The sequence below is a fragment of the Hippocampus zosterae genome, chromosome 2 (assembly GCF_025434085.1).
Source record: "Hippocampus zosterae strain Florida chromosome 2, ASM2543408v3, whole genome shotgun sequence".
Taxonomy (NCBI): Eukaryota; Metazoa; Chordata; class Actinopteri; order Syngnathiformes; family Syngnathidae; genus Hippocampus; species Hippocampus zosterae.
The window spans coordinates 33,954,271-33,973,924 of NC_067452.1; the positions used below are offsets into that span (position 1 = coordinate 33,954,271).

At 44.0% G+C, this 19,654-nt stretch overlaps 1 protein-coding gene and 1 long non-coding RNA gene across 3 annotated transcripts in view; one reads left to right on the forward strand and one right to left on the reverse strand.

The window, feature by feature from the left end:
- Positions 1 to 4,171: 4,171 nt before the first annotated feature.
- On the forward strand, positions 4,172 to 7,854 carry LOC127595714 (uncharacterized). The gene is made up of 3 exons (XR_007961317.1): positions 4,172 to 4,337; positions 4,422 to 4,487; positions 7,753 to 7,854. It is a non-coding gene; the product is annotated as an uncharacterized LOC127595714 (long non-coding RNA).
- Positions 7,855 to 8,358: 504 nt separating this feature from the next.
- nphp4 (nephronophthisis 4) overlaps positions 8,359 to 19,654 on the reverse strand; it is a 126,044-nt gene continuing 114,748 nt past the window's right edge. The window contains exons 25-29 of one of the 2 annotated variants that reach the window (XM_052057341.1): positions 19,428 to 19,513; positions 18,012 to 18,183; positions 14,730 to 14,909; positions 14,105 to 14,253; positions 8,359 to 8,704 (exon numbers count right to left, since the gene is read on the reverse strand). In XM_052057341.1, the coding sequence (XP_051913301.1) occupies positions 8,620 to 8,704; positions 14,105 to 14,253; positions 14,730 to 14,909; positions 18,012 to 18,183; positions 19,428 to 19,513 (672 nt within the window). In that variant the 3' untranslated portion in view covers positions 8,359 to 8,619. The remainder of the gene's footprint in view (positions 8,705 to 14,104; positions 14,254 to 14,729; positions 14,910 to 18,011; positions 18,184 to 19,427; positions 19,514 to 19,654) is intronic. The other variant, XM_052057339.1, reaches the window with a different exon arrangement.

The following is a 19,654-nucleotide window of genomic DNA, read 5'->3' on the forward strand; positions in this document are numbered from 1 at the left end:
TTAGGATGCTGAAAAAAACTGCAAGTTAATAATGCCGTCATTTATAAAAAAAAAATTGGCCGTTAGTAACGGAAGTGAAAATATTGACGTCGCAAATACAGTACTGTACTGCCACTTCTTTTCCACGTAAATTACTGATGACAAGTAAGTGCATCCGTTATATACAGTACTACATCTGTCATCACCAACTTGTTGAGCCGCTGAGGAGAAAGTTCCCTCACTTGTAAATATGCTTCCTTTTAATCCCAGAAGAATGAATGGAGCCGACGACGGCTCAGCAAGCACAAATATGCTTGGGTTTGAGATGCATATGGCGTGCGACCTTTTAATGTGCGACAACTTGACAAAAATCTCATTATAAAAAATAAATAAGTTGGTATTTACAGCACCAACATGAAGGGTTTAAGTTATATTGTGTACCTTTGTCAGCAAAATGTAACCTTTTACCAACCCAATTCCAGTCACACAAAAGTAAGCCTGCATGGGTCATCATCTTCCATTGGGCACTCAGTATTCATGTCGTCTTCAAAAACTGTTTGGAAAAAAAAAAAATCCCAACATTTGAAAACATGCATCCAATAAATTACTTCTGCTAAACATGAAGCACACCGTCAAGAGTTATTGTTTTTCAAAATGTTTTGGTAGCAGCGGGATCATGGAAAAAGCACGTATAAAATGTGGCCCAAGGACTTAATCATTCACCACGGTATCAGAATACTGTGGTCCTTTGACATAATTGGTGCCTTGCTCAGGACCTTTTATGACTCTTTAATGGCCACTTCATTGCTTTATGTGGAGGAGGAAAGCTACAGTAACTCTGTCCTGGGTTGCCAATTGGACTCCATGGAGGAAATAACGGAAAGAAGGATGTTGGCCAAGCTGACATCCATCATGGACGACCATTGCCACCCCTTGCATTACACTGTAGAGTCCCCGAGCAGCTTTATTTGTGGCAAACTTTCACACACTCGGTGCACGTAGGAGCCCTACGGGAGGTCATTCCTGCCAACAGCAATAAGACTGTTCAATAGCAATAAATAACTAACAGCACACAAACACTTTTAAATGTCAAATGTGCAATATTTTCCGTTTATTAAAACAAGGTGCAAGAATACATTTGACACAAAACTCGAAACTCATCACCATTCACTCTCTCACTTCCCACAAAGGCTAATGTTGTAGTATTATAAATAAGACACTGGATTTCAGATATTCTGCAATTCGGTGCAGAAATCTGCGTTTCTACCCTGGAAACCCGCACAAACGTTCACTTTAATGGCCGCATTGTTTTGACAAAGCCATGTATCGCAGCTGTGTTGCGTCTTCATTCTCACTGCGTGCTGCTGACCTTATGTGCCTATATTCACTTGATCTTAATAACACAGGTTGTGGCTGCGGTGCGAATGAAGCACCGTGTGGTTTGCAGGTAAGGTGAGAAATTCGTAAATGACACAATTAAGATCACCGCAAAGTGCGTGATGCAATCATCCCAACGCTTGCGGCGAAGGCTACTGATTGGTCTCTTTGCACAAGCGCCTGTGCCTCCTCGATTCATTTAGCTTCTTAAATAACTCACAGGGAGGATATCATATAACATCAAAGTTAACTCGGCAAATGTACACTTGCGTGACAACACAACATACACCCAAAATTCACTCGGTATGAATTATTTTGATCCACAATAAAGAGAACAAAACAAATAACATTTCAAATCACTACTATTTATTCATTCATTCATTCATTCATCTTCCGAACCGCTTGATCCTCACTAGGGTCGCGGGGGCTGCTGGAGCCTATCCCAGCTGTCTCCGGGCAGTAGGCGGGGGACACCCTGAATCGGTAGCCAGCCAATCACAGGGCACACAGAGACGAACAACCATCCACGCTCACACTCACACCTAGGGACAATTTAGAGTGTTCAATCAGCCTGCCGTGCATGTTTTTGGAATGTGGGAGGAAACCGGAGTACCCGAAGAAAACCCAAGCAAGCATGGGGAGAACATGCAAACTCCATACAGGGAGGCCGGGGCTGGAATTGAACCCGGTACCTCTGCACTGTGAAGTCGACGTGCTAACCACTGGACTACCGAGCCGCTCACTACTATTTATTTAATGCTAATTCTCATGATTTCTATGTTATATTCTGACACAGTCTGTTATTTTATTCATTTCGAGCACTTAGGGCTGATGACATTTGAGAGATTTTAGTGTAGCTCATAGCACTCGACACTGCTCACAAACCTTAGGATGAATATTTACACGACTTGTAGGGATTGCCGTGCTATGCCGTGATGCACTAAGCCTTAAAACCCTCAGTTCTGAAGCATCTCAGCCCTGCAAAAGTATCTCCAGCACAATATCGAAGGGAATTGTAATTTCCAGTTCTTACGTATGACTCAGCCCACACCAGTGTCCCACAACCCGATTCAGTCTTTTCTTCGCTGTTGAGTCAAAAGAAATAAATTATACAAAGCCTTGTAACTGTTGGAAATTGCGCCGTGAAATTTGCTGCCATTTACCGACGATCATTTGTCCTCCACGCTGTTGTTGTGTGCAAAATAGCAGGCTCGCATGCAACAACCCCCACTTATTCTGTATTTACCCTCGATAATGGCTCATAGGAAGTCTTTCTGAGACGGGTAGCAAGGTAATAGAATTTAAATTGTTTTTGGAGCTCTTTACGCGTCATGTCGATTTTGACCCTCCTCCTTCTTTTTGTGTGTGTGTGTGTGCTTTTTTAACTTTCTTTTAATTTTGTTTTCACCAATATATTTCATTAATTTTTTTTCCATATAATCATTATTATACATTGGTAGATTAAATCAGAGTGCATTACCCATTCAGAAGAAGTTATCTCAACAGTGGAGGAACCTGTGGGGGTTGTGGTTGGGGCTATTTGTTATTTTAAGGTAAATAGTGCACAATTTATTCATTCTGCAGTAAAAATGAAAAATAGGAATAATAAAAACTCTTTTGGAATCCATTACGGATATATGTGAAGTGCGGTCCAGTAGCTTTGGACACTGTAAAAATTGGAAGAATTCCTGTGCCAATTCCAGTTCCTCCGTTCGATCCTTTTAGGAGGCCCGGTTGCCCAAAAGTACTTGCATATGCGTATGGGAATATCTGGCTGGGTAAAGAGCATTCAACTCAACTGTCAAGCAGTCAGTCAATAAAGCCAGCTAGGCAAGAAACGAAAGGGATTTTGAAAACACCGGACCTGAAGGAAAAACTAGCTTAGCGCCAGCGAGGACAAGGCTTTTACAGCACATCAAAAATGGATTTAAAAGGGGACCAAATTGGAAAAATACTCTGAGCTCTGTTATCGGCCAGGATATGGTGCGGGATCCTGGAGATGAAAGTAAGTTATTTTACACTAAAAAGGAAAACCCTTTCGTGGGTTGATACCTAGTGTAGGGAGGCTCCACTCTGATATGTTTGAATGAGAGAAGCGAATGAGTTTGTAAACACATGATGAAGACAAAGTACAATACAAATGCACTCTATTTACCATTTTTGATAATATTCTATTTTTGGACCATGACCATTTTGTTTTATTTTTCTTTTTGTAGAAAGTGCAAGATGTGAAGAGATGCATACATCATTTGCTAGCATTAACATGAATGTCAAATAGAGATTTTGGGTGCACAAGACCAAGCTCGAAAGAACTTTGGTCTCATGTCTGACGTCTTTGTTTTCAAGCAAACACACATCATTCAGCAGAGCCACTGGCCACTCCAAAATCCTGATCTATCAATCTATCGATCTGTCCTGGGCTGCTCCTGAGACACTCTGGAGGAGGTGGGCAACAGGAGGATGCTAGCTAAGCTAACAGCTATGATGGACAGACCCTCCCACCACCTCCAGGCCACCCTGACAGCACTGGGCAGCTCCTTCAGCCAGAGACTGATACACCCGCGCTGCAAGAAGGAGAGATACCGCCGCTCGTTCCTACCGACTGCTGTCAGGCTACTGAATAGACGCACCTGAAAACCTGGACTCATATTGCATTCTGTACTGTGTACAGTTCACTGTGTACAAACACTTTACATGCACAAAATAAATTACTGCTGTAAATTGTGAATTTCTCCATTGTGAGGCCAAGGTTTATCTTATCTCATCTATCTATCTAGCCATCCATCCATCCTTTGGAGCCGCGCTCCCAACTGCAGCGGCAGTGTGACATGGTGGCCATCAATCATCAGATGTCCGTCTATAAATACACCTGCTTGGAACTTCCTCTTTCTCTTCCTCCCTCTCGGAGTCGGCAGACACGTGCGTGTTGGCCTGCCGCGTGAGCTTGTACGGCACAGAGTGGTGTTGGGTTTTGCCACGAGGTATGTGCGCTCTGTTCTGTAGTTGTATCCCTTCGGGCACAGGGCGCTGTGCTTTTGTTTATAGCTGTTTTCACTCCGTCACAGCAGCGTGGTGTGACAGGGAGCTGGGCTACCTCAGGTGTTCCTTGTGGGCGTGGTGCACTTCCTGCGGTAAGTTGTCTGCCCTTTTTACACTTCACTGTTGACGGTCTGGTAAGGAAAGTGATAATAATTCTCTCCCAGTCATCACGAGTGGAGTCAAAGCGGAGCTTTCCTCCTGCTGATAGTGGGCACACGCAGCTGTTTTCCGTGTAGAGAGGTCCTGCCGTTGCCGTTGTTGTGAAGCGGCCAGCTGTCTTAGCTTGTGGATACTGGACACGGTTCTTAAACTGCCCCTTTTCTCCGGTTTTAAGTATTGGGCGCGCTACCTCCGCTGGATTTAATTCCGACGCCCTTGGGGTGGAAGGCGGTGGCTAAAACTGCTCCCGCAGCGTTTCCCCACAGTTGCAACCAAGGCGTCCTAACTGTACCATGCCAGCAAGATTTTATTGAATTCCGGAAGATTTGGAATGCTCAACTCTACATTCAGTTGTATTTAACTTTTAAGAACAACAGACGTACTTTTTAAATCCTTTATTTCGGCAGATTTTATTTGACTTATATGCAACCAGTGTTGTGTCCAAGGACCGGCAACCCGAGGCCAAGGCCAAGGCCAAGGACTTGACTCCAAGGCCAAGGCCAAGGACCAAGGAATGATTTTGAAGCTGAGGCCTAGGACATAGGGTGGCCCGGTAGTCCAGTGGTTAGCACGTCGGCTTCACAGTGCAGAGGTACCGGGTTCGATTCCAGCTCCGGCCTCCCTGTGTGGAGTTTGCATGTTCTCCCCTGGCCTGCGTGGGTTTTCTCCGGGTGCTCCGGTTTCCTCCCACATTCCAAAAACATGCGTGGCAGGCTGATTGAACACTCTAAATTGTCCCTAGGTGTGAGTGTGGGCGTGGATGATTGTTCGTCTCTGTGTGCCCTGCGATTGGCTGGCAACCGATTCAGGGTGTCCCCCGCCTACTGCCCGGAGACGGCTGGGATGGGCTCCAGCACCCCCCGCAACCCTAGTGAGGATCAAGCGGTACGGAAGATGAATGGATGGATGGCCTAGGACATGTATAAAACAATACACTTGGCAGGTCTTCATGATTTGCAACACTACTCCATTATAACTCCTTGCACTCCTTAACGCTTGAATGAAGTGTTTTTATTCAAAGAGTAGAACAGTCAGGGTTATTTATACTGAGAAAAACAAAAATAAAATCATATGGTATACATTTATGAATGAATGTTTTAGTGCAGTAGTTTCTTAATATGAAGTAAATCAACACTCAACCGGCACAACATGGCACGGAAGACAAGTTGAGAAATGACTGTGCAAAGAAGTCAATCACGGAGTGCAGAAAAAGCGGTAATCTCTGCAGTGATAATTTTACAGTTTACCGGGACTCGCTGATCAGAAAAGTATGAGTCTCATTATGCATTGAGAGTGTCCCAAATTTCGAATTCTGAAATTGTCTACTTATTCAATTGCATATGATAAAAACACAAACACACCCAGTCAGCAAAATTGGTCTGGCCCAGCTCTGGGGCAGACACAGCAGAACACTCGGCCCATATACCTCAATGAATGGCGGTCCTGCAGTGGCCCACGTCTGGCATCCATGATGTGGGCCGCATTTGGCCCAGATCTGAGCCGCATTATAACACCTTACTATACATGGTTGTTTTTTTCAGCTAAAAACTCCTTACCATACATGGTCGTTTTTTTCCGTTGAAAAACGGCTTACTATACATGGTCGTTTTTTTAGGTTAAAACGACTTACTTTACACGTTGTACTGACTGTCAGCCCCGCCCCGTTTAAAGCGCCAGACAAAGTCATCAAGGTGGGTTTCCCTAGATGGATTTTGTTTGATTTCTTTGTGATTTTTGCTGTCCTCTGACCCACTTTATACCTGTGGACAAAGGATTAGAGGCTCTAATCCTTCGTTGTGTCCGAGGCCAAGGCCAAGGACTTGACTCCAAGGCAAAGGACCAAGGACTTGACTCCGAGGCCGAGGCCAAGGCCAAGGCCGAGGACCAACGACCGCCCTTTGGTCCTCGAGCCGGTCCTTGGCCGAACACATCACTGTATGCAACATATTATAATGTCATCATAATTGAAATACAGGTTTTTATTGTTCTATGTTACATTTCGGTGTTCACATTCATGCGCTGCATCATGTTGCAGCGGCTTACAATAAATAATATACTCTTTATGAGGATAAAGCGGGCCGATAAAATGGACGGATGAAGAAAACCTCTGCCTCATTTTTGATGAACACTGAGATCTGTGAGGCAGAGAACCACCGTATGAGTTTATTCGTAAGAGTTCGAAAAGCTGATGTGAGGTTTTGGCTTTAGCCCCCCAGCCATTTCACGGCGGCGACATTGTGCCTTTGTCACGCCTCGTCGCTCGGCACTAAATGAATGTTTAAAAATCAGTGCCGCGGCCATGTCTTGCCTGTCGATAGGAGCGCTGAAAACAGCGGGGACCTGACTGTACAAAACAATGCCGTTGTCACACCGCTGTTACGGAATTACATTCAAAACACACACCAGGGCCCATTTGACTTACAGCTTACGGTTCTCCAATGGGTGTGTGCGTACGCTCGCGGTGGACTATTTCTGTTAACCGGCACCTTGAGTGTTTTCATTTCAAATCCATCGTGGTGTTGTACAGAGCTGGAATGCTAAAAATTGGGTCAATATCCAAATATTTAGCAATTGAAGGCGCTACCTGCAGGCCACGGTTTTTGTTTTTGTGCCCTGACCTGACTGTTTTTGCTTTTTGTGACACGTTTCTGTGAGACACTTTGGGCTTGTGTCTCACCGAGGATCTTTGTCTTTCGTGTTAGCAGTGAGGCAACTCCTACAATCAAGCTTTTTTTTTTTCATGAATGCTTTGAAAAAGATTTCAAAATCTCACACACTCCCCGAAGTGCTTTCACGTCACCGCGAGCGTACGCACACACCCATTGGAGAACCGTAAGCTGTAAGTCAAATGGGCCCTTGCATGTCAACAATCTGTGTCATGCTTCATAGTAAGAAATGATTTCCTCCTTCACTTTTCATGGAATGGGGGGGCGGGGGGTCTCCGTAAATCTCCCGGTGTATCCTCGACATAAAACAAATGTGGTAAACAGTCGCTCGGATGCAAAGTGTGGAGGCGTTCTACTGAGTCTTGGGTCTTGCCGCTCCTCAGCATTTTCTTTATTCTAGTCCTGTTTTATTCTAACCTACATTTGGACTTCGACTGATTGACTTCAACACATATCGTTTGAGATAAGTATCACTATTTATGTGTGGAATAAAATGAATGATTTATGCTCAACATTGTACCCCCTTTCATAGACCTCCGGTACTCTCTGCTCATAAAACTTTGATACTGCGTGGAAGCACCGTGTCAAGATCTGAAAATGAGCATTTCGCTTCGGACCACATATTAGAGAAGGTAAAGATGAAGTGTACCCGACTGAGCTGTTATCTTCATTTTATTAGCTTTCGCTACCGCGCTCAAAGCTTAGTTTGCCGCCTGCATTCTAATGAGGGAGAAAACGAGACAGGAGGGGGTGTGGGGGGATTGCGTAACGGGCCCGTTATGTAACACAATGTGCACGCCGTTCTCTCTGCGCAAGACGCAGCAAGAGGGAAGGGTGCTCCTCGGTTAAAAACATCATACCCCCATTATAGCGGCGCATCTAATAATGGCGCGATGAGGATAAATTGTTTGGAAGGTGAAGGGGGCGCGGACCCCTGGCTTGTGCTAGATTAAAACCTGACTATAAAGTGGCATTGAAGAGTGTTTGCTGGGTAATTAAAGTCCATAAAATGTTATTGTTTTCACCCCCAGTGCCCTTTTTGATGGTCGGGGATGAACTGTCATGTATCATTGGCTGGACCCCTCAAAGGAGGGAAAAAATGCTAAGCCGGGGACAAAGAGAGTAACGGCTGAGATGATTAAGTTGTGTTGGTCAGCGTTTGATTTATTTGGGGAAGGCTCGTTAAAATAGCACAAAAATAAAGCCGCCTCTTGTCCATTCAGACAGCGACTAATAGGCCAAGCCGCACAAATACACAATAGAAAACAAAAGGCTCTTAACAGCGAGTACAAAATTGGATATTTCTGTAGAAAAACAAAAGCGCGTATTTGACAGCCACAGATTCATGAGTAGTTGACCTTCACGCAGAACGTCTCCTCCGTCTTCTCCTCCAGGTTATTCACGTAGACCAGGATCTCCACTGAACCCGCACTCTGGCTGGGGGCGAAGCGCAGTCCGATGGTGTAACTTTCTCCCCCATCAAGCTGAGCAGCCGACACAACAAAACAATGAAAGGATGAAATTTGTCTTTGGGAAAGGGGGAAAATCAAACGAACTTTTTTCTCCCTCGAGCTGCAATTAACCCATGATTGTTGGCATGTATGAATTAAAACACCTCATTGATGCATTTAAGATAATTGATCACGGAGAGGTGCACTGAAACCCTGAATGAATAATCTGCAACTACAAAAAATTGCAGTGTGGGAGAATTTGACAAGTAATGAGCCAAGAAACCTTGGACAACTTTGATATGTGATTCAAAAGTATCCGTCGAACACCCTTTTCTTTTTTTTTTTTTTTTAAACCAATCAATGACTCTGATCCCTTAGTTTTCTTGAAAACACTGTACTAGTCAACTTGTTAAGACAATTCATACAACCGCATGTTTCTGGTTTATTGGAAAGAGTTTGGGGAAGGCCATTTTTAGGTCCAACATGGTCCATTAAGGCATGTTTGGATGACCTTTGGCAACCTCCTTGCAATTAATTACCTCTAGAATGAGCACAGAGTTGGTCTCTTCCAAAATTCAAGTACCGTATTTTCCGCAGTATAAGGCGCACCTACAAATATTCAATTTTCTCGAAAGCTGACCGTGCGCCCTACAATCCGATACGCCTTATACATGGAGTTAGTTTCTTTATATTCCCCATTGAGTTGTTTCCCCGTTAGTGTTCCTATGCCATCTAGTGGTGATTATTAGCAGGAACCAATTGTAACCTAAAAAGGTTCTGCCCGACACTAATCATCATGCGCATTCTCCAACACACACTTCGCCAACAGACAACTTTGTCAGCTCTGCGCAGCCATTATGAAACGAAGATATGACCAAAAGCGTAGTTAACTTCTGACTAAACGAAGGAAGAAGGAGACAAGCAAGACTTCGAAGGATATTTAGCCCCTCGTGGATGTGAGCCCACAAGGTTTGTATGCCTTTTTCTTCAATCAATTGTCTTCATAACGTTTGTCTTTCGTTGATTGTTTTGGAATGCCATTTGTATTTATAAGTTTAATGTACATGTTTGTGACCAGTTCTGCGTGGCTTTGCACTATATATAGCTGTATTGTATTGTAATTGTTTTAGCGGAGCCCCATCTAGTGGATGTATAGTGCAACCGCAGCCACTAATGTCGCCTTTATTCTATGCACCTTAGAATGCATTGTTTTCATTTTGTACTGTTTGCACAGTGTTACAATTAATTATTTGTATTATTCTTTTCATTGTTGGGGCCTTTTACTCAATTTGTGTGTAGCACTTTGGTCAACGGTGTTGTTTTTAAAGGGCTTTCGAAATAAAACTGGATTGGATTGGACTGGATTTGTGTGTTTGGACTATTTCTGCTGTGCAATAAAGAGCAGAAAGTGCATCGGCCAACGTCATTACCCCCGCCCCCTCTCCATTTTTCTTGTGCAGCAGTGAATGTCAAACTCATTTGTTAAATGTTGCCTTGCAAAAATTAACACACAAACACACACACACACACACACACACACACACACACACACACACACACAAATCAACTGGTTGACAGCTCGTAACTCCAAATAATCGTAAAATGGGAATACCAGTAAGTCAAGGTACCAGTGCATCCATTATAATTGATTAAAACATTTGACTACATTTCATCTTATTGGGGGCGGGGGATAGAGGGGGGGGGGGCAGGTGATGGGGGGGGGGGGGGGGGATAACAAGCATGTGATATTTATGGTATGGGAAAATCTTTGGACATTTTGAACTCCTGTTTTGTTGTACCAAACCGCAGTAGTTTAGAAGACTGAAACAATTGAACCTCTGCAGGATCAAAAGTCAATTACCTCCCGAGCAAAACCCACAACAATAAAGTTCTTAATCGACTTAATCATGGGGGATCATCCTAATTACTATAAAACAGACCCGATTAAAAGATAATAATAATAAAAAATAAACACTCAATGCCTTTGAAATACTTACTGGTAGTGTTGTCAAAGTAAATGAGTGACAAGTCATGGGCACCGGTAACCCAGAACAACTTTGAATTTCAAATGAGCGACATTGCAAAGAGGAAATCTTACATAAAATAAAGATTTATTCCTCCTCGGAGGCGATAAATACAAGACGCTTGGCCCTAGAGAACCGTGCTGTACTGTGATGTTTAAGTCTGAGCCGAGGAGCAGAAATAGAAAGTGCGGGCGAGAGCAAGGACACCGTTCTGGGCAGACACACTCTTGACATAATCTGAGTCCAGACTCTTTTCAAAGTGTAACAAATGTGCTCCTGCGAAGCAGATATTTAAGTGTCTATCAGCAGGTTCCACCAGCTGGTTGGAGGTGACAAACCGCTCCATATTTTTGACCTGTCATACCAACACATGGTCGCCTCGCGCAGCGCCGAGGCGCCATCCGGTAGTGCGTGCGTGTTTTGGGTAGGTGTCGTAGTTACCACTTAATAAACTGGCACAACTTGTCCACTAAGCACTAGATCTGAAATAAAGCCAGGAGGTGATGTTTTCCCCTCTGAGTTTGTTACGGACACTTGTTACCAACTTAACTCAAAAGCTTTTCAAGGAAACATTTCTGGATGGTTGTTGCGTGGGCCAAAGAAGGAAATATCAAGGTTTGGCGTGGATCCAACAACTTAAATTGAACAAACCTTTCAATTTAATTGACTTTCAAAATTTCCCATTTCAAGAAGTTGTGTTCAGAAGAAATTAGTTTATCATTGATAGAAGTCACAATGATATTTATTCGTATGATATCAACCCATAATCTCAGTTCTACTTCAGGTAGACTGAATGAAATGTTTCTGGACCAGAGCCCAAAGTCAGCTGGGATCGGTTCCAGCTCACCCGTGACCCGAATGAGGACAGGCACTCAAGATGATGTATGGACGGACGGGATTAGTAGCCTTGGGGCCGCCGCGTTTATGCCACGTCATATTATTGGCTGCGCTAGGAAATTAGCCTTGAGTCTCTGGCAGAGACTATCACCGTATTGTGGGAATGTGGGAGGAAACCTGAGTACCCGGAGAAAACCCACACAGGCACGGGGGAGAACATGCAAACTCCATACAGGAAGGCCGGAGTCTGGATCGAACCCACGACCTCTGCACTGAGGTCGACGTGCTAACCACTCAATCACCAGGCCGCCTATATATTCATTCATTCATTCATCTTCCGAGCCGCTTGATCCTCACTAGGGTCGCGGGGGGTGCTGGAGCCTATCCCAGCTGTCTTCGGGCAGTCGGCGGGGGACACCCTGAATCGGTTGCCAGCCAATCGCAGGGCACACACAGACGAACAACCATTCACGCTCACACTCACACTCACACCTAGGGACAATTTAGAGTGTTCAATCAGCCTGCCATGCATGTTTTTGGAACATGGGAAAAAACCGGGGCACCCGGAGAAAACCCACGCAGGCCCGGGGAGAACATGCAAACTCCACACAGGGAGGCCGGAGCTGGAATCGAACCCGGTACCTCTGCACTGTGAAGCCGACGTGCTAACCACTGGACTACCGGGCCGCCTGCCTATATATGTGTGTATGTATTTTGTTTTCACTTTCTGCCATCCCATGTGCCCAATTTCCCTTCATCGTTATGTTTATTCTACTTCTGCATTCTAGCATGTGACGGTTGGGTCTACGTGGAAGATTTATATGCCCCAAAAGCTTATTAGTATTGATTTCTGCTGCGCTCACCCGCCCCCCTCCCCACCCCCATGAAAATGTGTTCTTTTATTACAAGTCATATGAGAAAGGAAGCAAAAGAGCCCCACAATTGCTAACTGCTGCTGGCAGGCTTAATGCTTTATTAGACACCTGGAGCGTTGCGAACACCATGAAATAAAACAAAGGGCCCACACCTTCCTCTCTCTCTCAAGCTAATTGATGCCGCGTGGTCCCGGACAGAAGCAGCATTGCTCCTTAATAGTTTATGTGGAAAAAGACTCCCATTGCATCTCACTGGTTTTTATTGTTAATAGGATTTGTCATTTGTTTTTCCCTTTTATCACATCTCATCAAAAGAGCTGCAATAACAGCAACGACTCCTACTTGGGTGTGACTCAAGTCGGCTTTTACTCATTTTCCTGCTCGATGACAGAAAAGGTATTTGTGAGCTCGCTTCTGTTTTTCCTGAAGACTCAACATGAGAATCAAGAGCAAAGCTGTCACGTACTGGACATGTCTACAACTGCTTGGAAATACTACAACTAGGTGGTTGGTAAAACATGTTATTTACATACACAGGGATGGCAATGGCTAGTGATGGGGAAAAAAAAGCAGAAAGGGGCGTGGCCTGGAGGGGGCGACCAATCACAACAAGTAAGACATCCTACACGTCCAATCGCAGGGCTGTTTACAATCGGAAGATGGACAGACTGATCGGGAGCGCTCGTGAAAACTCAAGGATAAGGTACCTGACCCCCCCACCTAAAATTTTCACAACTGATTTAGACGATTCACAAAAATGATCAATTTAAGAAATAAAACGCCGGATTTCCGCGTATCCGCGGAAAATTGCCATCTCTGCATACAGCATTCAACCTGTTAGTTTTTGTCTGGATGCGCGAACATTTGTCACACACATGCATCCATTATTTTGACTTCTTCATTTTCTCACCATGTCTTTATTTAGTGTGACCAACTATGGAGGGCAGCTAGAGTCTATCCCCATTGCCTTTGTGTGTGAGGGAGACCACAGACCGTCACATGAAGAGATGGACCAGCAGGAACTGAACCTGTGATGCCCGCACTGAAGTCACGTGACCTATTTAAAAGATGCTCATTAAAATATTGAAGTGGCTTGAAAGGTTTCTGCATCACAATTGCGGGAACGAAATTCTAGAAATCACCTCAAAGTTGGATATGAACGCATGAATGTGACAGGAGAGGAGGGCTGTACATTATGGACTCAGTTTCATGTCTCGATACTCATGCCAGTCATTCCGCTAACAATATGATCATAAGCATAGTCCTTGCAAGTAATCACAGTTGGCCACTCAGCCCCGTACTTTGGCTGATCTAATGCAATGTGAGCTGCTTGAGCCTTCGTCAGATGATTGTGATTGGCTGACTTTAGCTTTTAGACCAGTCATTAACTTATTGTTCAAATTGTTTTTGGGACATAAATTCACTTGGCATGATGCATTTTTTTACTTGTTCTTCATGAGTTGTTCGTTCAGTGATGTCATAGTTTCATGTGGTGATCTTATTTTCATCTCTTTTTTTTTTTTTAATCCCAATAACATTGATCCTGTTTGTACGATACTGGCAATCTGACCGTGGAATGTAATACTTACATTTAAGGTAAAGTGTAAAAGATTGCATTCAATCTTATATCCTGCCAATGATATAAAACCAGAAAGATTTCATAGGGCATAAATTCAGATTAAATTTCCCTGTCTCACCTCACCTGGAATTTCTCCTCTTTGAATTGGAGCAAATCCGGATGGTCGGAATGGAGAAGGAAGGTGCGGCCGCTTGTGTAAGGGTTGGTGTAGGTGATTTTTTTGGAGTTGCCACGACCACTGCTAACTGGGACACATACTTCAAACGCCTGCGTACGCACACACACACACACACACACACACGCACAGGGGCAATTTCACATGTCAATTAAACAGAAGAGTCACATGAAACCACTTCCCTGTGCAGAGACCCAGAAAACTGGAATGTAAACAAACCCCTCTGACAACATCTTCCACATAATTTCACTTATTCATGCGCTGTCATTACCTATGTTTGCTTTGCGTTTCTGGGATAGTTATGAATATTTGAACGTCACTGGTACACAACATTTCAAATGTATTTGGACTCGATGCAAAACCTTGCGTAAAGTTGAGAGCTCACAACAGAGGTTCGGAATCTAAACTGGATTAGATGTACAATGTGTCAGACGGTCAGAACAGGCCCCAATCAGCTGACAAGGTCACTATGTTGACTGGATGGACAAGGTGAGTGCTTCTTTGATGAAAGCAACATGCGGCGCGTCTTGTCGGAATGTCTGGCAGAAGGCGACTTTAATCAATTCACCTTGGACAGCACAGGCCTGTTTACGTTGAGACACAGTAGCCAAGCGGTGACTAACTGCCTCTGGTCCACGTCCACCGCGTTCACGTACAGGAAGCGACTGCCTGCCCGCCATGGCTGCACCTTCAGTTGGAGCTCTTGCACTCCTGCAGGGGGCAATAGGAAAACACCTCCAGGGTTGACCTGTGAAGAAGATTAAAAAGAATCTGATGATGTCACTAATATAGGTATGACCAGCAAAAATCAAAGCACATCCTCGGGAGGAAATACCAATCACAAAATATTCGGGTGCAGGGAGACAGCAGGACATTGAAAATGAAAATGAATTGCATCACAGTTTGTTTTTGTTTGTTTTAATCTGTTGAGAAAAGCAAAACTATTCTCTGTTGGTGAGCGTTATCCCGTTTCATAAGACTCCTACAACGCGTTCCACAGCGACTCATCCTGCTGAGAGTCACATCAAAGCAGCCACTGTGATGCATATGCTGGAATCTTTTAAAAATACATCTGTCGTCTTTTTTTTCCTTCCCCAGGCCGTATTCTCTTTTTTCAAGGAAAACATGTCCCATATCGGTACTTTATGCATGCGTGAGAATTCAATCACATAACTTTATTTCTAACAAGTAAGACAAATTTATTTGGGTTTGGAGTGAGAAACATTGACCCGGTGGCGTGCACGCAACGGTGCAAAAAGATTGGCTTTTGATTTCATTAGGATGGAGGTGCACACCAAAGTAATCCCAGATCCAAGTGCCCTCACCCCACAGTCAAAACTTGATCACCAGTATAGTGGACCACTTTATTTATTTATTCATTTATTCAGTGCAACCATGGGCATACGGTTGAAAGTTCAATTTTGTTTAAGGCTTTCAAGTTCAGTTTTCAAAGCTTGTAGCTATTCCATCTTTATTTCGTACATCCACATTTATTCATTCATTCATTCATTCATCTTCCTAACCGCTTGATCCTCACTCGGGTCGCGGGGGGTGCTGGAGCCTATCCCAGCTGTCTCCGGGCAGTAGGCGGCGGACACACCCTGAATCGGTTGCCAGCCAATCGCAGGGCACACAGATACGAACAACCATCCACGGTCACACTCACACCTAGGGACAATTTAGAATGTTCAATCAGCCTGCCAGGCATATTTTTGGAATGTGGGAGGAAACCGGAGCACCCGGAGAAAACCCACGCAGGCCCGGGGAGAACATGCAAACTCCACACAGGGAGGCCGGAGCTGGAATCGAACCCGGTACCTCTGCACTGTGAAGCCGACGTGCTAACCACTGGACTACCGGGCCGCCCACATCCACATTTATTTCAGATTAAAAAAAAAAAAAAAGAGGTTGCCATAGCTCAAAAACCTGATGTGATACAGACAAACTGAGATCAGTTTTGGATTCCGCACTTTTAAAATGAGTCAGTCTTCAATGAACCTAACATGCACGATTTTTGAACATGAGAGGAAGTGGGAGCACCCAGAGAAGAGCCACACGCAAGCAACGCAAGAACATGCAAAACTATTACGAGAGAGCCTGAGCCAAAATTCCACTGAGGACCTCTCAATAATCAGGCAGACATGGTATCCAACTTCACCACCGTGTTGGGAAGCATTGTCTTTTGCGAGAAGGTCATTACGGCCAAGAAACATGTTATGATATCACACTAAGTTAAGGCTTTGCAGAGTAAATCAAGACGTGCTTTGTGCAACGGAAAGACAGAAGACGAAACTAGTCAACTTCTTCTAGCATCAGGAAATGCCACAGTCTGTTACATATCTACACAATTAGACTAAAACGTGTTTGACGAGAGAGGAAATCCGAGAAAGAGACAACAGCAACACAGGCAGCGTGATGATGCTCCATCTATTAATGAGCAGCTGCCGTCCAAAAGTGCAGCAATGCATGCCAGTTTTTCGCTGCACCTCATGGTTCACACGCTCCATCTGCCTCAAAAACATTTTCTAGAGAGACCATCCACTTAATGAGAGCAGGTACGCAGTCTACTCAAAGACACACGAGCTTTTGGCACGCTAACACAGATACGCCGAGGCAACGCGGCCGCTACCTAATGATACCCTAGGGTCACTCAGAAAAACTAAGGGGCGCAGACTTGGGTCAGATTGGAGGAACAAGATGGCGGTGAAGCCATTTTGACTCGTGAAACAGGAGCTGATGAGATGAGCTTGAGGCAGGATTGCCAAACGAGTGGCGCAAGCACACATGCACGTATTTGAACCTTTCCTGGCAAGATGCAGACTTTGAAGTGGAGAAATGTAGAGACAAGCCACTGGAGGTGCAGTCACTCTAGTTGAATAATGACTTAATAAAAAAAATCGAAAATTAGTTTTAAAAGGGAATATCATATTTTCCGCACACTGAAACCGAGAGAGCCCCTTATAAACCGATGCACCTTATATATGGATCAATATTCTCATTTCTTGGACGTACTATTTTAAATGTTCTGTAAAGCGCTTGGTTACAGCTGCAGCAGTTGTGAAAGCGCAATAAAAATAAAGCTGTATTGTATTGCATTCCCTTTGGCGTAGCTCCATCTAGTGGATGCAAAATGGAACTGCAGCCACTATTGTGGCTTCTATTCTATGTGACTTATAATGTGGTGCGCCCTATATATGAAAACAGTTTTAAATTCACTGAAAAGTTTCATTCACTGAAGGTGCGCTTTATACTCCGAAGCACCTCATCATGCGGAAAATACGCTCAATGCTTTTATACAAAACAAACTGATGAATGACTCGTCTTGAAATCGGAGCCAAGTAAAAATATTTTCTTGAAAAGCGGGATCAGTAACAAAAACGCTCGTGATATATCAACATTTTGATGGTGACAATTTGATATTTCAGCTAGAATCATTCAGTCCACACACACGATTTGCTTTCATGGGCCACATAAAATGAAGTAGCAGACAAGATCTGGCCCCCGGGCCTTGACTTTGACCCTATTGTTCTCAAGGCTATACAAATAAAACTGACTTGTAGTGTGTGGTACCTTATTTATGTATTTTTTTTAAAAATAATGCATTTGGTATTGATGTTGGTTTGTGAATGAGGAGCACCCTGTGCGGTTCACAGAAGTGGCCATACAACTCAAAAACCAAAAACCATTTTGCTATGTGAGTGCTAGCGAGATGGAAATGACTGTGCGGATGCCCTCAATAAGGATTACAGGCAGAGAACCGAATGTAACAAACGTAATAAACTGGAACCAGATTCAAATGAGAGCGATCCTGTAACTTTCTAGGCACTACATTTACAAACTGGCTCTGTACCTCAATCTCCTGGGGATGTGATGAGAAACATTTGACCTTGCGAGCAGCCTGCCTCCCCCTCAGCACCAGTGATTGACAACTCCGCTGGCCGGTGACACAGCTGACATCCACCCGCTCCACAAAGTGCACGTAAACCTGCCACATCTGCGAAGGGGCGGTCATCCACTTATCACTGTGGATGGAAAACATCATCAGGAACAAATACAGTAAATGAAAGCATCCCGGCCACCCCCACTCCTCGAAGGCATCAATAGGTCAAAGATGAGGGAGGCTGATCTCCTGGCGCACTTGCATTTTAATGATCAGCCAACGCTTGTCACCACCGTCCTTCATCATCATCATCATCAGCATCCTCATTCTCATCGTCATCATCTTCCTCCCACTGCTGAGGAGAAGGGAATTCAAGTCTCAGCGGCTTGAGCCGAGACTGAGGGCTGAGAGTGGGAGGCGATGTAGTCACATACTCAGCACTGCTCCGTGACTACGGCACTTAAAGAGCATTCAGAGTCCTTTTGGAAGACGCTTTTAAGTCATTTGGGGAATTTTGACGCTGAACAAGAATGTCCCTTTTGTCCAAATATTTCCACCAGGCTTCCATATGGAAGACATGGCGTGGGATGATTATTGTGTTCCCTCAGACAACGGCAGTAAAAGCCCATTGTACACATTAATTAAACAGCAGAGAGAAGTAGTACGTAATGGTAATAATTTTAAGTGAGTCCAGATCCAACGCGTGGATGTGATATAACTTATGAGACATCGTATTTTATCACCTCCACATATTATGAATAAACAAAACTAGAAAATCAATGGTTACTGACAACCACCACTAATTCATATGTACCCTCCAGGTTTGTTCGCCAAAATATTCGGGATCCAACAACAAGGTCATCTGAAATAAAAAATGTAGGATGCTGTTGAATCTTTACCACAATTAATAAAAGAAATTAGTTCTTGCGAAGGATGAAATCCGAGGTCCTATTCAAAACACATCTTTTCTGACCCTCATATTCCCGAAAATCAGTTTTTTTGTTCTGTGTTCTCAGTTTTTCTTTTGAATAAATGTTACCCTGTAATTTTATGATGTACTTGTGCGCGCCAAAGGACATCTTAAAATAAAATGCATAATTCTTCTTTCAAACACCAAATTTGAACAAGGTTCAAAAACATTTGTGACCTCAAAGACCTTCAATGATGTATGAATAAGCCACTCTAAATTCTCTCCCAACAACAGCCACTTCGTTAACATTCTACGCCAGACCATAATTGCAAATATGTCAAAATGTGACCCCTCTGACAGAGGAAAAAAAAAAAAAATCGCGCATTGCCGTCATCATAAAAGCTGCTTTTACAGGACATTCATAAAATAGTCAAGACACTCGGGGGGTGGGGGAGGGGCACTGTAAGAATACTCACGTGAAAACCATCACAAAGAACATTTTGATGTTGGGACTCGGACCTCCGGGTACTTTCAAGTACACATCCTGAGGCTCTCCTGGCTCCTAGTGACAAGAGTGAAACTAATAAATGGGTAAAAGTAAGGGGGGAAATAAGTGGGTAGAAATTACCATAAATAACAGACAAGCATGTTGAAAGCATTCAATTGGGTAAAGACTCGAGCCTTCTTTGTGCTTCAGAAAAAA